A 20,806-nucleotide genomic window follows, 5' to 3' on the forward strand; every position below is an offset into this window, starting at 1 on the left:
CCCAGCTATTTTTAGTTTTTTGAGGAACCTCAAAACTGTTCTCCATAGTGGTTGTACCAATTTACATTCCATTCCTATCAACAGTGTACAAGAGTTCCTTTGTTCCAGATCCTCTCCAGCATTTGTTATTGCCTGTTTTTTTGATAAAAGCTGTTTTAACAGGGGGTTGGATGATATCTCATTGTAGTTTTTCTTTGCATGTCTCTGGAGATTAGTGATGTTGAACAGCTTTTTTATACCTGTTTGCCATTTATATGTCTTCTTTTGAGAAATGTCTATTCAGAGCTTTTGCTCATTTTTATTTTTAAAATTTTATTTTAATTTAATTTTTTTTTTTTGAGACAGAGTCTCAATCTGTCACCCAAGCTGGAGTGCAGTGGCACGACCTTGGCTCACTGCAACCTCCACCTCCTAGGTTTAAGCAATTCTCCTGTCTCAGCCTCCTGGATAGCTGGGACTACAGGTGCACGCCACCACGCCTGGTTAATTTTTGTATTTTAGTACAGACAGGATTTCACCATATTGGTCAGGCTGGTCTCGAACTCCTGACATCAGGTAATCCACCCTTCTCAGCCTCCCAAAGTGCTGAGATTACAGGCATGAGCCACTGGGCTGGCCTAATTTTTAAATTGGATTATTTGATGTTTTTCTATAGGGTTGTTTGAGCTCTTTATATGTTCTGATTTTTAATCTCTTTTCAGATGAATCATTTGCAAATATTTTCTCTGCCTCTTTGTTTTGTTTCTGTGCAGAAGGTTTTTAACTTGATGTGATCCCATTTGTCCATTTTTTCTGTTGTTGTCTGTGCTTGTCAGGTATTACTCAAGAAATCTTTGTTCAGTTCAGTGTCTGGGAATTTCCTCAATGTTATCTTTTAGTAGTTTCCTAGTTTCAGGTCTTAGATTTAAGCCCTTTTTTTTTTTTGTAACCCAGGCTGGGATACAGTGGCACCATCTCGGCTCACTGCAACCTCCACCTCCTGGAGTCAAGCAATTCTCTGGCCTCAGCCTCTTGAGTACCCGGGACTACAGGCGCATGTCACCACGCCTGGCTAATTTTTATATTTTTAACAGAGATGAGGTTTCACCACATCGGCCAGGCTGGTCTCAAACTCCTGATCTCAAGTGATTTGCCTGCCTTGGCCTCCCAAAGTGCTGGGATTACAGGTGTGAGGCACCACACCCAGCAGATCCTTTGAATTTCTGTGATATCATTTGTGATGTCTCCTTTTTAGCTCTGATTTTATTTATTTGGGTCTTCCCTCTTTTTTCTTAAGTAGTCTGGCTAAAGGTTTGTCAATTTTGTTTATTCTTAAAAAACAATCTTTTTGGCCTGGCGCGGTGGCTCACACCTGTAATCCCAGCACTTTGGGAAACTGAGGTGGATGGATTACCTGAGGTTAACAGTTCAAGACCAGCCTGGCCAACATGGCGAAACCTCATCTCTACTGAAAATACAAAAAAAAAAAAATTAGCTGGGCATGGTAGCTCATGCCTGTAAGCTGGGCTTGGTAGCTCATGCCTCCCAGCTATGTGGGAGGCTGAGGCAGGAGAATTGCTTGAACAAAGGAGGCGGAGGTTGCAGTGAGCTGAGATCTCACCACTGCACTCTAGCCTGGGCAACAGAGCAAGAATCCATCTCAAAAAATAATAAAAAAATGAAATAAAATAAATAAAAATAAAAAATAACTTTTCATTTCATTGGTCTTTTGTATTGTTTTCTTTGTTTCAATTTCGTTTATCTATTTGAGTGGAAACACAGCATACCAAAACTTATGGGATACAGCAAAAGCAGTACTAAGAGGAAAGTTTACAGCGATAGGCACCTACGTGAAAAAAGTATTAAAACTTCAAATAAACAACTTAATAATGCATCTTAAATAACTAGAACAGCCAGAGGAAACCAAACTCAAACTTTTTGTTGTTCTTTCTTTTTTTCTCTTATTTTTTTTCACAAGCCAAGGAGACAAATCTAAACTTGGTAGGAGAAAAATAATAACACAGGCCGGGCGCGGTGGCCTAAACCTGTAATCCCAGCACTTTGGGAGGCCGAGGCGGGTGGATCATGAGGTCAAGAGTCGAGACCACCCTGGCCAATATGGTGAAACCCCGTCTCTACTAAAAATACAAACATTAGCTGGGCATGGTGGCGTGCATCTGTAGTCCCAGCTACTTGGGAGGCTGAGGCAGGAGAATTACTTGAACCCAGGAGGTGGAGGTTGCAGTGAGCCAAGACCACATCACACACACAAAAAAAGAGACAAAGAAAGAAAGAAAGGAAAGAAAAAGAAAGAGAAAGAAAGAAAGAAGAAAGAAAGGAAAGAAAAAAAAGAAAAGAACGAAAGAAAGAAGGCGAGTGAGAGAGAACTGGACTTGGCAGCTCATGGCTATAATTCCAGCACTTTGTAAGGCTGAGCTGGGAGGATCACTTGAGCCAAGGAGGTTGGTGCTTCAGTGAGCTGTGATTGTGCCACTGCATTCCAGCCTAGGTGACAGAGCAAGATTCTGTCTCACTAAAATAAAGAAAGAGCTGGGCTCGGTGGGCTTATGCCTGTAATCCCAGCACTTTGGGAGGCTGAGGAGGGTGGATCATCTGAGGTCAGGAGTTCGAAACCAGCCACTACTAAAAATACCAAAAATTAGCTGGGCATAGTGGTGGGCGCCTATAATCCCAGCTTCTCAGGAGGCTGAGGCAGGAGAATCGCTTGAACCTGTGAGGTGGAGGTTGCAGTGAGCCTAGATGGTGCCATTGCACTCCAGCCTGGCTGACAGAACAAGACTCCATCTCACAAAAAAAGAGAGAGAGAGAGAGAGAGAGAGAGAGAGAAAGGAAGGAAGGAAGAGAGAAGGGAAGAAAAGAGAGAAAAGAAAGAGAAAGAAAGAAAGAGAAAGGAAGAAGGAAGGAGAAAAAAGAGAAAGGAAGAAGGAAGGGAAGGAAGGAGAAAAAAGAAAGGAAGGAAGAAAGAAGAAAAAAAGGAAGAGAAAAAGAAAGAGGAAGGCAGGCAGGCAGACAGGCAAACATCCATTTTTCTGTCTCATAGGTTAAGGAATAAAATATCACTGGTATCTTAGAAGCCCCCTGGGTTCCCTTCCTGAGTCATATCCACTCCCCCGTTGTCTTTCTTACCCCAGGGAATGATTCTCTTGACTTTTGGGTTAATCCTTCCCTTGCTTTTTGTCTATGGTTTTTACCATATATGTGTTTATTCCTAAACAATACTGAGAAGCAAGCATAATCCTAACATGAAAGGAAAGGACAATTTTATACTAGACGAAGACTTCCAGGAGAAGAGACACTGATAGCCCCTCTAGGTCTTAGTGTGGCTTCAGCTTCCCTAAGAGTTTACAAGAACCTTTCTGGGAATGTCAGTGAGCAAGGTCATGAGGGAGTCTTGGGCAGCACAGAGCTCCCTGCAACGAGGGTATGTGGCCGGCGGGTAGCATCAGCCAGACCTTGGACATCTGGGTGGAATCTGATCAGGGGCAGCTGGCTGCTCTGTGCTTTCTGCTTGGGAGCTCACTTCTATCTCCTTTCAGGGGCAGGTCAAGTGCAAACTTCCTGATCAGGCAGCAGGTTGTGGCAGGGAGAACATGAGTTCCATAGCACTTGGTCAAGATAAGGCTAGCACAATTCAGTATCAGGACCAGGCTCCCCAGACATCCTGATCTGAGTCAGGTTCCAAAAATGGTACACTGACAGCAGGGGTCTTGGTGGTAATAGCTGTCAGTGTGTCTGTCTCCCAAGTTAGTCACACCGCTCCAGTCTGAACTGGCTCCCTCTGCATGTGGTGCACAGCTGCTATCCTGGGACCCCGTCCACTGTCTTCCCAGGGCCTCCCTTTGCCTCTCCCCTTTGGCAAAGGGAGTCCAGATACCTTCTATTTCTTGCAGCCCGTGTTTTCCACTTTCCTAGTTGACACTCTGGTTTTGGTGGAGCACTTTCTCTGGTAGCTTTTTCAGATACTGTGCATGGGAGGCAAACCTTTTGAAATCTGATATGTCTGAGAATATAAATACCTGTATTGTAAATTCTTACTTGATTAATAGTTTGAATGGATATAAATTCTAGGTAGAAAGTAATTTTCTTCAAAATTTTGAAGGTATTGCTTTTGACTTCCAGTGTTGCTGTTGAGAAATTCAAAACCTTTCTCATAATCGAGTCTTTGTATGTTATTTGATTATTTTCTTTACATCTGGAAATTTCTAGTCTCTTTGTCTTTGTGTGGGTTTATTTTAATCTACAGTGTTCGGGACTTGGTGGGCAATTTTATGGTCTGGCAACTCATGTCCTTCTGTTCTAGAAAATTTCTTCAAAGTCGATAATTGGTTATTTCTCACTTCCATTTTCCTCTGGTTCTCTTTTTTTATTTTCTTTCATTATTTTTTATTTTTTTTTAACAGCCCTGGGAGCAATCCAGAGCCACAAGTGCATTCAAAGTGTAAATGATCGACTCGATGCAGGATTCTTTCCCCTTCCTCCCTCTCTCCCTCCCTCCCGCCCTCCCTCTCTCTCTCTTTCTCTTTCTTTCTTTCTCCTTCCCTTCTTCCCTCCCTCCTTCCTTCCCTCCTCTTTCTTTCTCTCTTTTCTTCTCTCCTTCCTTCCTTTCTTGCTCTTCTTCTCTTTCTCTCCTTCCTTCTTTCCTTCCTTTTTTTTTTTTTTTTTTTTTTGCTATTAGAATATATGTGTTTCTTTATTAACACAGTAGAAAACACAGTAGTAGGTCAAGTAACATTTTTGAAAATATAAATTGAGCATAAATAATTCTTGGAGATATTAGTGACAACTATGAAGTATAATGAAAAAGTTGCCATTTCTATTGGTGACGATAGGTACTGCCTACAGTACTGTAGTTTATTCCCTACATTTATAATCAGAGGAAATGCTAAATTTCAGCTAGAAATTAATGAAAATAAAGATGTAATTTTTTTTCCATTTATACCTACAGACTCCCTAAATTCTATTTGTGGATATTACCAAGGTTAAGAACTCATGTAATACAGGTGTGTTTGACCCTGGAATTATGTATGTTTTAAAATAATTCTCTATTCCCCAATTTTTTGAAATGTGGTTATATTACCTTTATAATAAAAATGTATACATAAGGAAGCTACAATTTAGGCTGTGTCCATATCCAGATGAAACGTATTCCAGATTTCTCAAAGTGGGTTTTATGGAGCTCGGTAGGTGTTAATAAGTGTTATGGAAAAACTGACAATTACAGGAACCACAAAACACATTGAATGCCTGGAAACAGCAGCTTAACCAAACCTGCACACATTCCTACTGCCAGTGTCTGTGCCTTCTGAGAGCCTTGCAATGTAAATCAAGTTGGCCCTCGGTTTTCCCCACTGCCAGTTTGGGATGTCTTTTTGCTCGGGGCTGGTAAGTCAGTAACTGCATGACTGCCTGCCAGCCTGTCTCAGAAATGCTGCTGCTATTGTCTCCTTTCCTGGTCATTGCATCCTTGTAGGTTTATCTCTTGATTTGAAAATCTCTTTACCGAAGTTTTAGTGAGGTTTTGGGAGGGAGTGAAATTAGATATATGCATTTGAGCACCATCTTAGCCCAGAACTCTTACTTTCCTTTTCAATATTTTTAAAAAATTATTCCTGGGAATAATCCTACTGGGTCATGGAGGATTGCTATCTTAAGGTACTGGGATACGTTTATTCCTGTCTTTCCCCTTAGAAGTATTTAAGTGAACATAATTAGTAGGAAACGGGCTTTTCTATGAGGAGGATTCAAAGAAAATGTCTCCAGTAGGATAACTTTTATTAAGCATATGAGAGAAAATTAGAGGCTGAATCCCAGTTTGCAGCCTCCAGGCAGCCCCTAATGGACTTGGGGATGGGGTCAGGTATGATAACCCCTGGGGGTGCAATGCTTTGTTAAGTGAGCCGGAATAAATTCCAGACTTTATCGTTGATGACCCTGAGAGTAGCTCGATTGGTGACCTGATTTGATTTTACATAAATTGGCAGGGATCTGTGATAAGGAAGATGCCTTCCTGAAATGCAACCCATTGCCCGTGTGGACCCCAGAAACATTCATTCATTATTCACTTATCAAATAGTCACGGAGAATGTAATGGGCAAAGTACTAAGCTAGTTCTCAATAAGTGAGGTGGAATTTGCCCTAGGCAAATCTTTAAGCAATACCACCACTCCGACCTGCCCCCCACAACCCCCACAACCTTCAAGAGAAGAGAGGAGATACAGATGGAAATGGAATTCAGGGTCATAAACAAGGCTATAACATGGTGACAATAATTTTTCTGTCTCTGTGGCTTTTGATGATGAAGAAGTAAGGTGACTTTTTTTTTTTTTTGAGACAGAGTCTTGCTCTGTCACCCTGGCTGGAGTGCAGTGGCATAATCTCAGCTCACTGCAACCTCCACCTCCTGGGATCAAGCAGTTCTCCTGCCTCAGCCTCCTGAGTACAGGTGTGCATCACCATGCTGGCTAATTTTTGCATTTTTAGTAGAGATGGGGTTTCACCATGTTGGCCAGGCTGGTCTTGAACTCCTGACCTTGTGATCTGCCTGCCTCAGCTTCCCAAAGTGCTGGGATTACAGGTGTGAGCCACCTCACCCGGCCTGTAAGGAGACTCTTATAAAGCATCCACCATCGTGCTTGGCATACAGTTGGATGTTTAGATTTTGAGGGAAAGTTTTAAATGGTGCAGAGAGCCAAGAAGTGTTTCATGTTCTGTTACTTTAACATTACTAGCATTGTTAGAAGAAAACGTGAAGGGATTTAGAGACTCAAAACCACATAAATGTGTCAGTACTACTTAAATTAGTCACTACTATAGCTTAATAGGTAGAGGAAGTATCCATAGTGACTGCTCGGTTTTCTTGGTCATCTTCAACATGTGCCACCTTTTGCCTGGGTTCTCTTACTTTCTGTGAGGGTGTACACTCTTTCTTCTTTGTTTCTCCTTTTGAGACAGAGTCTTGCTCTGTTGCCCAGTCTGGAGTGTAGTAGTATGATCACAGCTCACGGCCACCTCCACCTCCCAGACTCAAGCGATCCTCCAGTCTCAGACTCCCAAGTAGCTTGGACTACAGTTGTCTGCCACCGTACCCCATCGCACCCAGCTAATTTATTTATTTATTTATTTTCTTTCTTTCTTTCTTTTCTGCTTGCTTGCTGTTTGTTTTCGTTTTATGTTTTACTATGTTGCCCAGGCTGTTCTTGAACTCCTGGGCTCCAGCGATCATCCTGCCTCAGCCTATAATTCCAAAATGTTGGAATTACAGGTGTGAACTGCTGAGCTCAACCTTTGACTTTGCTGTTCTCCCACACCTCTTACTAGAAATAAGTTGTAATCCACCTCTCACAAGCAACTTAGCTCACTATTTTTTCTGGCAGACATTTCTGAAGCAGTATTTTTGAGAGATCAGTTTTAGCAAAAAGACATGTCATCACAGGGATTGGCATTTGGCAGTTCACCTCAGTGTTGGAGGCACTGCTGTGTAGCAGTGCAACTGCTGAAAACCACCAGGTGGTGGAGAGGGCCGACAGGGAGAAGGTTCAAGTTTCTACCAGGCTGTGCAATCTTGGGTAAATTCGGTAATTTTCGGAGTCTTCATTTAACTATCTGCAAAGTGGGGACATACACAGGGGTGCGATGAGGACTCACAAGATAAAGGAAGTAGAAATGCCGATTGTACTTCTACTTAGCAAACAGAAGGGCTCTTATCGCCCGGAGTGCCATCCTGGGGCAGGCTGCCATGTGTGCGTGTGCGCGCGCGCTCCGACCGGCGAGTGTGTTTCCTTGGGCGCTTGGGGATGTGTGTGCTGGGCCGCCCTGGGAGTGTGTGACCGCCCTTGCCAGGCTTACAGCGAGGAGCCCGGCGAGGCTGATTGGCAGCGCTGGGTGAATGAGCGCGCGTGGGGGCTCCGGGCACCGAGGTGGCCGCGGCTCCGCGCTGCTGTGCGCGCCTGCCTGCCCGCCCGGGTGTGGGGGGATCGCTGGGTGGGAGGAGGAGGAGGAGGAGGAGGAGGAGGAGGAGGAGGAGGAGGAGGAGGAGGAGGAGGAGGAGGAGGAGGAGGAGGAGGTGGAGGAGGGAGGGCGGGCGCGGGAGCGAGGGAGCGCGGGCGGACGGGAGGGAGGGCTGTCAGAGCCGGCTGCCGCGGAGCCCCGGCGCGGGCGGCTTCGCCGGAGAGCACGGCTCGGAGCCAGGAGGCGGCGCCGCTGGGAGGGAGCGCCGAGTGCAGAGCGCGGGGCCGGGCCGCCGGCCTGGTGAGAGCGCTGCGGGCCGCGGACCGGGCAGGGGGCGGGCCGGGGGCAGCGAGGCGGCGAGGCTGCGGTCTCTGGACTAGGCGAAGGGGCGCAGGAGTCTGGGGGTCCGGATCTTCACTCGGGGCGGTGGTCACAACAGAGAGAAGCGGAGAGACACGGCGGAGCGTTGCCCAGCTGGGCGCCAGGGCCGCCACTACTGCCCCTTTTCGGGGCTCGGCGAGGAGACCTGCCTACGGGAAGGACCCGGGGGAGCAGGTCGGCAGGTCCCGGCTGGGGGCGTGTGTGCGCGGGCGCGCGCGTGTGTGCATGTGTGCTGCGAGGGGTGGGCGTGTACGAGTGTAGGGGTATGGCGGTGTGTGGCGTGTGTCTGTAGTATGTGAATGTGTTCATAGGGGGTGTGCATCTCTGTACAGTACATGCCGTGTGTGCGTGTGTGTGTGTGTGAGAGAGAGAGAGAGAGAGAGACACAGGGGAGGCTGGGGGCTCACAGAGCTTGGGTCTGAACCCATGCAGGAAGAAGAGGGACTCAGGCGCAGAAGGGGTGTGTGTACGTGTGTGTGCAGGGACAGGGATGTGTGAAGAGTGAGTGTGTCACGGGTGCTAGGTGTGGCTATGTGTGTGATGTAACGGTGCCGGGTGCACGTGTGTCCCTGGCTCACCCTCCCTTCCCCCACCAGATGTGTGCGCATGGAGGAGAGAGTTCTGGGGAGAGGGTAGGAGTCGCCACAGCTGCTGTTCGCCCAGCTTGCCTGCCTGGCATTCTCCAGGAAGCCAGAGATCACCAAGCTGCCCCTTCCCCAAATACTTCTAGGGTCCAAGGGAAGGAGCAGGCCCAGCCCCAGGAAAGAGGGGAAGGGTTGGAGGGAAGGTGCTTTTGCCAGACCTGAAACAGTGCTTCTCTGGCCAGAGCCTGGGCAGCCTTCTGACTGGGCAAGATCACTCAGCACTGGCTTCACCCCTCCCCGGGGCCCTTATGCTCCCTGGGGTCTGAGAGTGAGAGCACCAGGACTTCAGGCTGGGGCAGGAGATAGGGGTTGGAATAGGTCAAGACATTGGAAGGGCTTGCTTGTTCACAGGTATATGCCCAGAAGGGTGCTTGGCATACTATAAGCCTTCATAAATACTTGAGGATCAACAGAGGGAAGGAAGGGAGGAATCCAGGTCTGGAAGCCCAACTCCATCCCTTTTGCTGCTAGTTAGGGATGAGGGCCACTGGTTGTAGTCAGACCCCAGAGTCTGCATGAGCAGGTAGGGAAGGAGGAACCCCCAGGCAGAAATTTGTCCTGGGGCCTGAAGGTACAGGAAAAGCTGGCAAGAAGAGCCAGAGCCATGGATGACACACTTTGCATCCTGCCACACTACCTGCTTCTCTGAGATCAGAATCCTCTCTGGGGCATCTGATCCTGGGAAAGGGAAGAGGGCGGCCACAGCTAGGGCTCACAGGGCCTCTCCTCTCTCCAGGACCTTCCTGATCAAAAGGTGCTGAAGAACTGAGCCCCTGCCCACCAAGGCCACCTGAAGCCAGGTGGGGCCATGGCTGGTTATGGCTGTCTAGGGCTGGGGCTGTTCTGCTGTGTCCTGCTTGCTGTTCCCGTGGGCCCCCAGCCCGCCTCCTCTGTCCCAGGTGCCCCTGTCACCACTTTGACCCCCCCACCTCAAAGTGAGGCCTCTATGCTGTCTCTTAACCTGGGACTTAACTTCAAATTCCATCTTCGGGGACCTGCTGCTGTCTGGGGGAGTCCTGTCACAGAGACCCAGTCACTCTCTCTTGGGCCAGGCCAGGAACCAGGGGAAGAGGTGGCCAGTGGGCTGAGGACTGATCCTCTTTGGAAACTGCTGGTGGGCTCCGCAGGGAACTCTCCCCCAGAGTGGGGCTCTGCTGAAGGCGGCTCAAAGCCCCAGGCCTCCTCCCTGCTTCCGGAGTCTACATCCTGGCGCTCTGGGCCCAGTGACTGGCCCACTGCTCCCTATCAGCCCCGGAGGAGCACTGTGACCTGGGACACTGCTCTGACAGCAACAGCACTTCCATCCAGTGCTCCCAGGCCCCACCAGAGTGAGCTGGAACTGAAGTTTGACATGGCGCTGAGAGCAGGTGCGGCTCCCACGCTCGGGCATCGAACACTGCCCCTGCTGCCCAGCCTGCGGGCCAGCCTGGCAGAGATTGCTGGGCGCCTGGGACCCTTTGGTGAGTACCTACCCCATCCCAAGGAGAGCCCCTGCGGGTAGGAGGCACCCCTGGCAGGTAGGAGGCAGCCTGGGCTTCTTTTGCAGGATTCTTTGGCACTACTCTGTCCCCACTCCGGAACTTCTCTGGCCTGAGTTCCCCAGGTGAAACTACATCCCCAAGCTCTGCCTCTGGAGTTTCAGGTTCTCTGGGTGAGTTTATTTAAATGCAAGAATCACGGAATACCTCTATGTGCCAAGCGCTGTGCTAGGGCCCTAACAAGTACCTTTATTTTTTTACTTTCTTGCATAGCTTCTTCCAGGCCCTAGGATATGGGCTGCTGCTTCCTTGGAAGGAGTATTCTTTTTGCCATATTGAATCTGGTTTGCTCTTTGTAGCTTAGCTCATGATGTACATGAGCTCAGCATGTGGCTACAATTCCTGGGTCAGTGACTTCCTTAGGACAAGCTCTGGGGAAGGACATAATCTCCAAATTCCCAGAGGCAAGGCTTCTGGTAGGGTGGCACTTGAGCCCCATGTGCTCCCTTTGCAGGGTTCCTTGGTACCACTGTATCCCCACACTCCCTGGAGAGGAAGCTCTCCAGCCCAAGTCCTCTGGACCCAGCTGCTTCCTTAAGTTTTGCCTCGATTGCAACAACATCACTAGGTAAGTATCCAATTCATTTGAACGTGACAATTAATTATTGAGCACTTACTACGTGCTAGTCACTCATCAGTGTTCTGGGACCCTTTTATTTCATTGCCATTATAATCATAATCACAATTCTCTTCATCATCACCATGGAGATATATATGAATGGTGGGAGAACAGATGTTGCTAGAGAAAGTCCCACACAGAGTTAAGTAATGGTTCTCTGAGAGTTTTGCAATGACAGCCAGAGCAGGATGTAGACAGATGTATCAGAGACAAACGGACACAGGAATTTCTTCATGATTTCTGCAGCCCTGGCACTAACCCCACCCTCCACTCCAGTCTGCCTGAACTGACTCCTTGCCAACCCTGGGGCTCCTTCCTTTGCTGTCTGATCTGACATGACATGCTGTCAGATATGGGCAGAGCTGGGCATCTCATTGGGAAGACACAGAAGAGGAGACCTTGAGCAGGGAGGTGCCACCTTCGTTCAAGGGAGCCTTTCAGAACATGCACACAGACAAGCTGGTGGTACAGAGGAAAGACCACAGGCTCAGGAATCTTGAGACCTGGCTTTGAATCCCACTTTTTTTTTTTTTTTTGAGACAGAGTCTCGCTCTTTTGCCAGGCACCAGGCTAGAGTGCAATGGCACGATCTTGGCTCATTGCAACTTCCACCTCCCGGCTTCAAGCAATTATCCTGCCTCAGTCTCCTGAGTAGCTGGGACTACAGGTGTGTGCCACTGCACCCAGCTAATTTTTGTTTTTTAGTAGAGATGGGGTTTCACTGTGTTAGCCAGGATGATCTCCATCTCTTGACCTCGTGATCCACCGGCCTTGGCCTCCCAAGGTGCTGGGATTACAGGCGTGAGCCACCACGCCTGGCATGAATCCCAATTTATTTTACTTACTAGCTAAGTAACTTTGGGGATGTTATTTAACCTCTCCGAACCTAAATGTTCTTGTAGACCCAGGGTTTAATAATAGTACTTGCTAGTTATTACAAAGCTCTTAGCATGATGCTGGGCACAAAGTCGTGGCTCATTAAGTAGTAGTTATTAACCTTGCTTCTGTCCCCCACTGCTACCCAAATCCACTTCCAGACCCTACCCCTCCGAAAACTCAGCCTTGGCCCCAGTCAGTGGTGGGACAACAACCCACAGAACAGAGGGCACAGGTGCTGGAGGAGAGGTTCTGGTGGAAGAGGCCAGGAAGTCATGCAGAGGGACTGAGGGGCTTTCAGACCCAACTTTACTCTTCGAAGGGTTTACTGTGGCTGTGAAACCTCTCAGACATCCCACACTAGGCTCAGCAGTGAAAACCACTGGTCTCCCCAGCTTCTTCCAGCTCCAGACATAACCCAGGACCTGATTCTCTGGCTCACTCCAGCCACAGTCACTGCACTCCCTTGGATGGTGGGTGAGGGGCCTGCTATGACCCTGTCCAGCCCAGCATGCAGAGGGGCAGGATCTGCCGGGGGGTGGAGAGCAGGTTCTGTGCCTCTGGGGAAGGATGCTGGCTGGCAGTCTGTCGGCCTTGGTGACAGCGCTGGGCAGGCAGGTTTAATGAGTCTGGACAGTATCAGAGACAGTGCAGCCAGGCAGGCTGGCAGCCCCACCTCATTCCCCCTCCTCCCTGGTGGCTACAGGAACCCAGGTTCTGATACCAGACTTCTGGATAAACCCAGGAAAGCTACAGACCTCCTGGAGAGAACGCCAATGGGCCTTGCTCTCACCAGCACTGGTGTGTGTGTGTGTGTGTGTGTGTGTGTGTTTGTATTAAGCAGTTACATACAAAGGGAGTCTCTGTGTCTCCTCTAGGATCTTTCTAACCTAGGTGCAATTAACCTTTGACTCCTAGTCCCTTCTTGCATTAGGTCCCCTTCACCTTGGACAGAGCCTGTGTTTGGCCCATACATACCAGAACGGTTATCCAGTTAGTCAGTGTGTGGCTTTCCTACCAGTTAATCAGTGCCTACTTCCCTTAGTCCATAGAGGGTACTGCTCCACTCCCTGACCACCCTGGCAGGTGTCAGTTCTGATTGGCTGGCACCTGTGCCAACTCAGTTGCTAAATATTTTGAGTGTCACCCCTACAAAGTATAACTACCCTCCATGATCCTGGAGGTGGGGGTGGGGAGAGGGTTGGGGCCAGGCCACTAAACGGGCTGTAGCTTCTAGCATCCAGAGTGGAGACATGATTCCCAGCCCTTTGATCTAGGCAGCTGGTGGATAATCAGGCCTGACTTTTCCATGAATCAAACTATCCCCTCCCCCAACCCTTCCCTAGCCAGCTCCTGCCTCACCAGTTACTCACATTGATATCCCCTCTCCTCCCTCCCACTGAGGTTAAGAGGACCCACAGGACCAGAAAGGGACCTCCCAATAGAGGAGGCTTATTCAGAAGAGGGATCCTGGGAAGGGAGGACCAGAGATCACTGTCTTCTGGGCTCTTCTGGGTAAAACTGAAGGCTCTTTCTAAAGAAGCCTCCAGTGGGGAGATGAGAGATGAGATCAAGTGGACCCTTCAAAGGCAGAAGCCAGGTTTTCTTTTCCACCTATCCCTATTCACACCTGGACCAGTGTGGGGCACGCAGAGCATGCTCTGACCCCAGGGATCAGTGTTCCTAATTCAGAACTCTTTTTTTTTTTTTTTTTTTTTTTTTTGAGACAGAGTCTTACTCTGTAGCCAGTCTGGAGTGCTGTGGCACAATTTTGGCTTACTGTAACCTCCGCCTCTTGGGTCCTGGTTCAAGCAATTCTCCTGCCTCAGTCTCCCAAGTAGCTGGGACTACAGGAATACGCCACCATACCCAGCTAATTTTTTTTTTTTTTTTTTTTTGTATTTTTAGTAGAGACAGGGTTTCACCATGTAGGTCAGGCTGGTCTTGAACTCCTGACCTCATGATCTGCCCTCCTCAGCCTCCCAAAGTGCTGGGATTACAGGAGTGAGTCACCACACCTGGCTATTCAGAACTCTTTCTATGACACTTGAGCCATCCCTGTGCTTTGCCTATTACCTGGTCTTTATTCCTTTTCTGGATTCTTATAAATGTTGAAATTTGCGGTAGTTGCCATAGAGCTTGGGGATAGAGATGAGAGAGAAGGTTTCCTGTGGCCCATAGGTGAGAAGTAAAGATGGGAGAGGGTGAATTGGAGCCAATCTCTGACAGTTGCACTTATCTGTACAGTGAGCAAAGAGGGTGTGGTGAGGGATGACAGCCTCGGGCAGACTTCGGGCTCCCAGGGCATATCTCCCTGCCTCTCTACAGAGCCCACAGAGGCCAAAGAGAGACGGAGCCAACCCAGTCACTTTTCAGAGGAAGTGGTTGGGCAAGGGCATCTGAAGGGACCAAAGAATGAGGAGTGAGGGAGTGTGTACATTTGACCCTTCCATTGCTAGACCCATGCCACCTGATCAGCGAGCTCTCCATTGCCAGCTAAGTAGTTTCTCATTTAATTGATGGCTGGCGTCTTTATTAGTGTTAAGGGGTGGGTAGGCCATCAGAAAGATATTATTTAAACAGAGTTCATAAGGTGAGAAAATGTGTTGATGTTCACTATTTGACTAATTGTCTTTCTAAGCAAGTTTAGGATTTTGAAAAGCTTTGAAAACAGTTGAGTCAAGAACTGGTTTGAGACCAGGTGTAGTCACACTGACAAACACACAAGCTAATGATGGATCAATGATGAACATTAGCTGATGATCATGATAACGACACAATCTTGATTAAAGGATCATTATGCATGAGGCTCTCCAAAGAGTTTTATAACATTATCCCGTTTTCCCTCAAAACAGCCCTATGCAGTACATACTTTTACTCATTTCAGATTGAGGATGTGATGGAATGGGAACCAGGGTGCCTGCTGCCACTTGCAGTTGGGAGTAAACTGTGTATATTTCACGTTTTGGGTGCTTCCTTTCTGCCCTCCCACTTGTCCAATTCTATCTTCCTTTTCTTTCTCTAAGAGCTACCTCTCAGCCCCCTCACTTCTTCTTTTTCCTTGTTCTCAGAACTGTTAGGTGTTTGTTTACCTTTTATGTATTTATTATTTTTAAGAACTGGTTTTTTTTTTTTGAGCCGGAGTCTCACTCTGTCACGCAGACTGGAGTACAGTGGTGAGATCTCCGCTCACTGTAACCTCCACCTTGTGGGTTCAAGTGATTCTCCTGCCTTAACCTCCCAAGTAGCTGGGATTACAGGCATGTGTCACCACTCCTGGCTAATTTTTGTATTATTATAGTAGAGATGGGGTTTCACCATGTTGGCCAGGCTGGTCTTGAACTCCTGACCTCTGGTTATCTGCTTGCCTCGACCTCCCAAAGTGCTGGGGTTACAGGCATGAGCCACCATGCCTGGCTTAAAACTGTTGTGTTTTGAGTGTTCCCTGTATGAGCCAGCCCTGCCTGTGTTTGGGGTTGCTCCTGGCGTCTTTCTGTGTTGTCCAGTGGGGGCATGGCCAGGGCAGGGCCAGGCAGTTGGGGCAGGATCTGATTGTCAGGCACCTTCCCCCCCCGACATTCCACATCTGTCTATTGTCCACCTCCCCAACCCCGCCAGGCTGTCCACATCCTTCACCACCACCTGTTCTTCCACCCTTGCTTGTGGCTGTGGTCCTGCTGAACCTGCTAGGTGAAGGCAGGGAAAGGTTCAGCTTCCAGCATCTTCCCTTGCTGCCTGGCCATGGGGAGAATCCTTGAGTCTAACTCTTCCCAACTCCTCTCTTGCTCCAGGAGAGAATTAAGGATCTTTCTCCTCACCCTCTCTTAGTTGATTTCCCTCTTCCCAAGGGATATGGGAAGGTGTTGGAGCACAGGATAGGGACCCAAGATAGCAAACCCCAGAGCAACTGAGAGGCTCACTTACTCAGATGGCATTTTATCCCTCTATGATGTCCCCAAGAGTTCCTCCCTGGGAGTTCATAAGGGCAGCTTCTGAGACCTGGGGGAGTCCATCTCAATGTCACCTTCTGTACAGTGTGGGGAGAAGCAAGGGGACATCTATATTAAGAAACTTAGACCAATGGCTTTGTGGATGAGGCAGGATGGGGGTGACTGTCATGGATAGGCTAAGGGTTGGCGTATAGCAGGCAGGAAGGCCAATGAATAAGGAGAAACGATGTTTTCCTCAGAGTGCTGAGACAGCAGTGTCTTACCATTCCCCTGCGCTCTCTCTCTTGTGTGTGTGTGTACACATGTGTGGACTTTCCCTTGAGATGGAGACAGGTGGGGGAGTAGTTGAAAAAGGGCGGCAGGGCGCAGTGGCTCACGCCTGCAATCCCAGCACTTTGGGAGGCCGGTGGGTGGATCACCTGAGGAGTTTGAGACCAGCTTGACCAACATGGTGAAACCCCGTCTCTACTAAAAATACAATATATAAATATATATAAATATATAATATACATATATATATATAGCTTGGCTGGTGGCAGACACATGTAATCCCAGCTACTAGGGAGGTTGAAGCAGGAGAATTGCTTGAACCTTGAAGGTGGAGGTTGCAGTGAGCTGAGGTCGCACCACTGTATTCCAACCAGGACGACAGGAAAAAAAAAAAAGAAGAAAGAAAAAGAAAATTAAAAAGGCAGGGGAGAAAATTCCTCCTAGCACTAAGTTGGGGGTTGGGAGTTAGGGGTGCAGAACAAGAGAGAGGCACAGTAATGTGAGAAAGAGGCTTTGGAATCACAGAGAGGGGCTCAGACTGATGTTCAGATCTGGGTTCTAGGTGCGGCTCTGCCCATTTGTGACCTTGGGCAGGTCACTTTGGCTCTCAGAAGAGCTTCAGTATCTTCATCTGGCAAGTACAGGGATTCATTTAATCAATGAATATCCGCTCAATTCCAACTGTGTGACAGAAACTAATTTAAGTATGGAGATTCAGATGTGAGCAAAGAAACAAAAATCCTTGTTCTCATAAAGCTTCGTTTCTGGTGGGAGGAACTGGAGGGGGTGTCTAAAGCTCCTTCATACAGAACTTGTAAAGTTCTGTAGCTTCAAAGAAAAACTCTTTAGTAGAATCACAAACGAGCCAAGCTGGGAGCTGGGGGGCCAGGGTAGAGGGAGAGAAGCAGAAGGAGGAGGAAGGATGACAGCTGAAACTCCAGTGAGGATTTTGAATAGGGGAGCGGGGTGGGGAAGGTGAAAGGCCAAGAGCAGGGATGAATCTCCTATGTAAGACAAGTGTGTCCTGGATGCTTTAGGAGACTCTGACCGGCCTTCAGCCTACTGGCTGTGGGGTGGGTAGGGGAGGGCTGTATGATTGCCTCAGCCAAACGTTCTTTGCCCACAGACCCCACAGTCCCCACCTCTGGCCCAGATGACCTCTCTCCTCCCTCCAGCCTTGGGAACCCTTCCGGGCAGCCAGAGTGTGGGCCAGAGTCCTGCAGCCTGGGAGAATTGCCTGAAAGCGAGGGTCAGCCTCCCGAGGCGCCAAGGCCACTCTTCTTCCTGACCCTGGAGGCCGACTGGGCAGAGGCCAGGGCTCGCTGGGGGCTGGCTTGGGAGGCCCACGTGTACGGGGTAGGCGCACTCTTCGGCCTGGTGGCCCTGCTGGCGCTGCTGGCTCTGGCCCTCTTGCCCTGGCGCTGCCCGCCCGGCGCCCCCTGCCTGGCGCTGCTGGACCTGCTGCTGCTCTCGGCCGGGACCACGCGGGCCTTCCCGCTCTTCTACGACGCCTATGGGCACAGGGACCGACTGCCCGCGCTCGCCTGGCTGCTGCTACAGGACCTTCCGCTGCCCTGCCTGGCTGCCGGCCTGGGGCTGGCCTGTCTGCTGCTGGCCCGGCCGCGCCCGCCGCGGTGCCCCGCCGGCCTGGCCGCACTGCTGCTCCTGGGGCTGGGGCTGGCGGCCGCCGCCGCCCTCGGGAGCGCCGCGCATCGCCCGCTGCGACACCTGCGGCTCGCCTCGCGCGGGCTGCACGCCTTCCTCGCAGCCTTCCTTTCGGGGTTGCTGCTGGCGCTCTCCTGCTGGGGCGGGCGGCGGCGGCGGGCCGGGGTGCCCCTGGGCGGGTCGGGCTTCAAGGGCGCCACCCCCCTGCCGCAGGCGCGCAGCCCCTTTGCCCCGCGGGAGTCCTGGCGACGCGCGGCGCGCACAGCCCTGGTGGCGGGCACCTTCGGCCTGCTGAGCGGAGCCCTGCAGGGCTATGAGGTGCTGCACGCCCTGGGCTACGGCGGCCAACCCGGCCTGGAAGGGCCCTGGCCCTGGTGGACGTTCCAACTTGGTCTGCGCCTGGGCGAGGTGGGCGTCGCGCTCCCGTTGGCGCTGCTGGGCCTCTACCCCGCGCTCTGCAGTCCACGCGTGCCGCCGCGCTGCTGGGCCAAGCTCTTCCGCTTGTCCCCGGGCCACGCGACCCCGCTGCTTCCGGGAGGCTGGGTCACTGGGCCCCCAGACAAGGAGTCCCTGGGGAGCGCCATCGCGCGCGACGCCGAGCTGCTGCAGCTGTGCGCGCTGGCAGGGCCAGGCCCGGATCTCCTACTCCAGGGCGGAGGCTGCCGGGGCTTCGAAGGCGCGGCGGCCAACCCGGCCCCGTCCCCTGCCTCCTCTCCCTGCAGCGATTACACCGTGGACTTCCGCCCGCCCTCCCCAATCAACCTGCGGCGCAGCATCGAGGAGGCCCTCTGCAGCGAGGCCCTGCTAGCGCCTGGCCTCTTCCAGGGCCCTGCCTTCGACGACGCCCTGCCTAGGCTCGGCCTCTACCGCACCGCCTCGCTGGGGACGAAGACCCGGGGCGGGCCCAGTGAGAGATCAGGGGAGGCCCCTGGCTCCCCGGCGCCCCCGGATCTCCCCTCCCCCGGGGCTTGGCCCGCAGGCAGCAGTGCCTCATCTGGCTCTTTGTGCGGACTTTCCCGGGACAGCTCGTCCATGCTGCTGTGTTCCAGCCCCGACAGGGCCCCGCGCTGTCCTCTGGTCTGCGTCCTCAGTCCCCCGCGGCCCTCAGGAAGCAGCCCCAGCCTCCCGGCCTCAGGATCCTACCACGCCCTGTCCCCACCCTCTCGCGACTCCCCAGAGCCTGCTTCTGAGCTGCAGGCGGAGGAGGCCTTGCTGCAGGAGCAATTCCTGGATGCCTGCCGACAGATCGACGAGCTGAGCATGGGTAGCGACACCATAGACCTGTGAAGAGGTGGCCACCTTGCTACCCTGCGATACACCCCTTTCTGGCACCTGCCCTGTCCGAGACCTGCACACTGTAACCCTTCCCCAATCCTGCCTGGCTCAGATACTTCTCCAGATTCCTTCCTCATTCAGGGGCCCCTGGGTGGGTGGGTTAGCAGCCAGGCTCTATTGATTGGGAGTCAGTGCCACCTTCTCTGGAGCCCTGAGTGCTGATTCCTCAGCTGCAATTCTAGGCTGGCAGGGGTCCCATTTTCCTTGGCATTCACCAGCAATAAAGCTCCAAGGTGCTCCACTCCTGACCACCACTCCCCACTCTGGTGCTGAGTGAGAGGGGCTGTCCTCAGAGGACCCCGGGACCTGCCTCAGGCCCCCTACCCACCTCTGCCATGACTAGGAATTCTATCCCTGTGTGAGTGGGACTCCCTGTCCTCCATGTGACACCCACAGGGGTCCATGACCCATCTAGGAGACTTTATAGCAGTTGGGTGGGAGGGGAATGCTCTTAAAGTTAATTTATCAATAAAATATTTTCAGAGGACCAAGGTCTGACTTTCTTGGGAAAGCTTGATTGAGCAACAGCAGCAGATATTCCATCACAAGTGGAAGAGAAGCAGCTCTTGGGTGGGGTGGGTCCCAGGGACCTTCATATAAGACCAATGAGTCTTGTCCTGTATCTGGAATGAGTGGGGGTCCTGGGAGCAGCCCCTAGAAGCCCTGTCTGAATCACTGGGAAGTGGCTTTTCACAGAGATGGGACATGACCCTGGGAGGTGAGACAGAAACTCTACTACCGTCATCGATGGAAATGCCTGCATTCCTAGGAGCCTGCTTCAGGTCCTTGTGGACAACTGGCTGGGACTAGTTAGGGGTCAAGTTCTTCCTGGAAATATTGAGACATATGTAAAAGGGCCTGGTCGCCTTGAGCTGGGATCCCCAGCAACCTCCCTGTTCCCGCAGTTTGGGCTCCACAAAGAAACTACCTTTCTACCTTTTCACCCATCAACAGACAGTCTTCAGGGCCGGGATCACAACTCCTCCCCTTCTCCTGAAGAACTCTCCTCTCTAATAGGTGCAGATCCTCCCTGGAGAAAGCCTGTCCTGCCCAGCCAGCTCCCAAAGCAACATTCACAGTGCAGAGACCCACAGACTTCTCCAACCACCAGGCACTCTCTAATCCCTCCCTTGCCTGGGAGCATTTGGCTCTGTGCTCTGTGGTGTGTGTTTATCATTTGGCTAAAATGCCGTGGTTCTGAGTGGCACAAAAACAGGTTGTGGATTAGGTTTGAAAACAAAAATCTGACAGTGTTTTGGCAGCTGTCCCCACATCACAGGGAGACCTGCAGGAGCATGCACACTAAGCTCAAAGTGGAAACACAGGAACTTCATGATTTTTCTTTCAACTTTGCCCATCAGCTCCTGGGACTGGAGAAGGGAGTCTTGGAAGCCAAGAGGGAGGCAGGCAGGGAGGCTGGGAGCGGGTGGAGCCCTCAGACCAGGCCCCCTGCAGGAGGGTGGAAGAATTCAAGCACTACTCTCCTTGCAGATGAATGTCTGTCTGTCTTGGCTGAAAGGAGCCTCCTGGCCTGAGACCTCAGATGGAGGAGGGGAATCAGTTGTGTTTAGGGGAGAGGAA

The 20,806-nt window shown here is 50.9% G+C and overlaps 1 protein-coding gene across 2 annotated transcripts; it reads left to right on the forward strand.

The window, feature by feature from the left end:
* Positions 1-8,121: 8,121 nt before the first annotated feature.
* PRRT4 (proline rich transmembrane protein 4) lies at positions 8,122-19,712 on the forward strand. Of its 2 annotated transcripts, none has more exons than XM_035254823.3 (5): positions 8,122-8,247; positions 9,709-10,432; positions 10,519-10,623; positions 10,965-11,078; positions 17,352-19,712. In XM_035254823.3, the coding sequence occupies exons 2-5, from the start codon at positions 9,781-9,783 to the stop codon at positions 19,175-19,177; spliced, it is 2,697 nt and encodes an 898-aa protein (XP_035110714.2). In that variant the 5' UTR covers positions 8,122-8,247; positions 9,709-9,780; the 3' UTR covers positions 19,178-19,712. The 2 variants fall into 2 exon arrangements, with proteins under 2 accessions (XP_035110714.2, XP_035110712.2); XM_035254821.3 differs by lacking the exon at positions 8,122-8,247 and adding an exon at positions 8,364-8,502.
* Positions 19,713-20,806: the final 1,094 nt, after the last annotated feature.

Source organism: Callithrix jacchus, chromosome 11, assembly GCF_049354715.1.
Source record: "Callithrix jacchus isolate 240 chromosome 11, calJac240_pri, whole genome shotgun sequence".
Taxonomy (NCBI): Eukaryota; Metazoa; Chordata; class Mammalia; order Primates; family Cebidae; genus Callithrix; species Callithrix jacchus.

Coding starts and splice junctions, on each gene's coding strand:
- PRRT4 (XM_035254823.3), top strand. CDS start 9,781: ATGGCTGGTTATGGCTGTCTAGGGCTGGGGCTGTTCTGCTGTGTCCTG. Junction 10,433..10,518: donor TGGGCGCCTGGGACCCTTTG/GTGAGTACCTAC, acceptor CTTCTTTTGCAG/GATTCTTTGGCACTACTCTG. Junction 11,079..17,351: donor GATTGCAACAACATCACTAG/GTAAGTATCCAA, acceptor CTTTGCCCACAG/ACCCCACAGTCCCCACCTCT.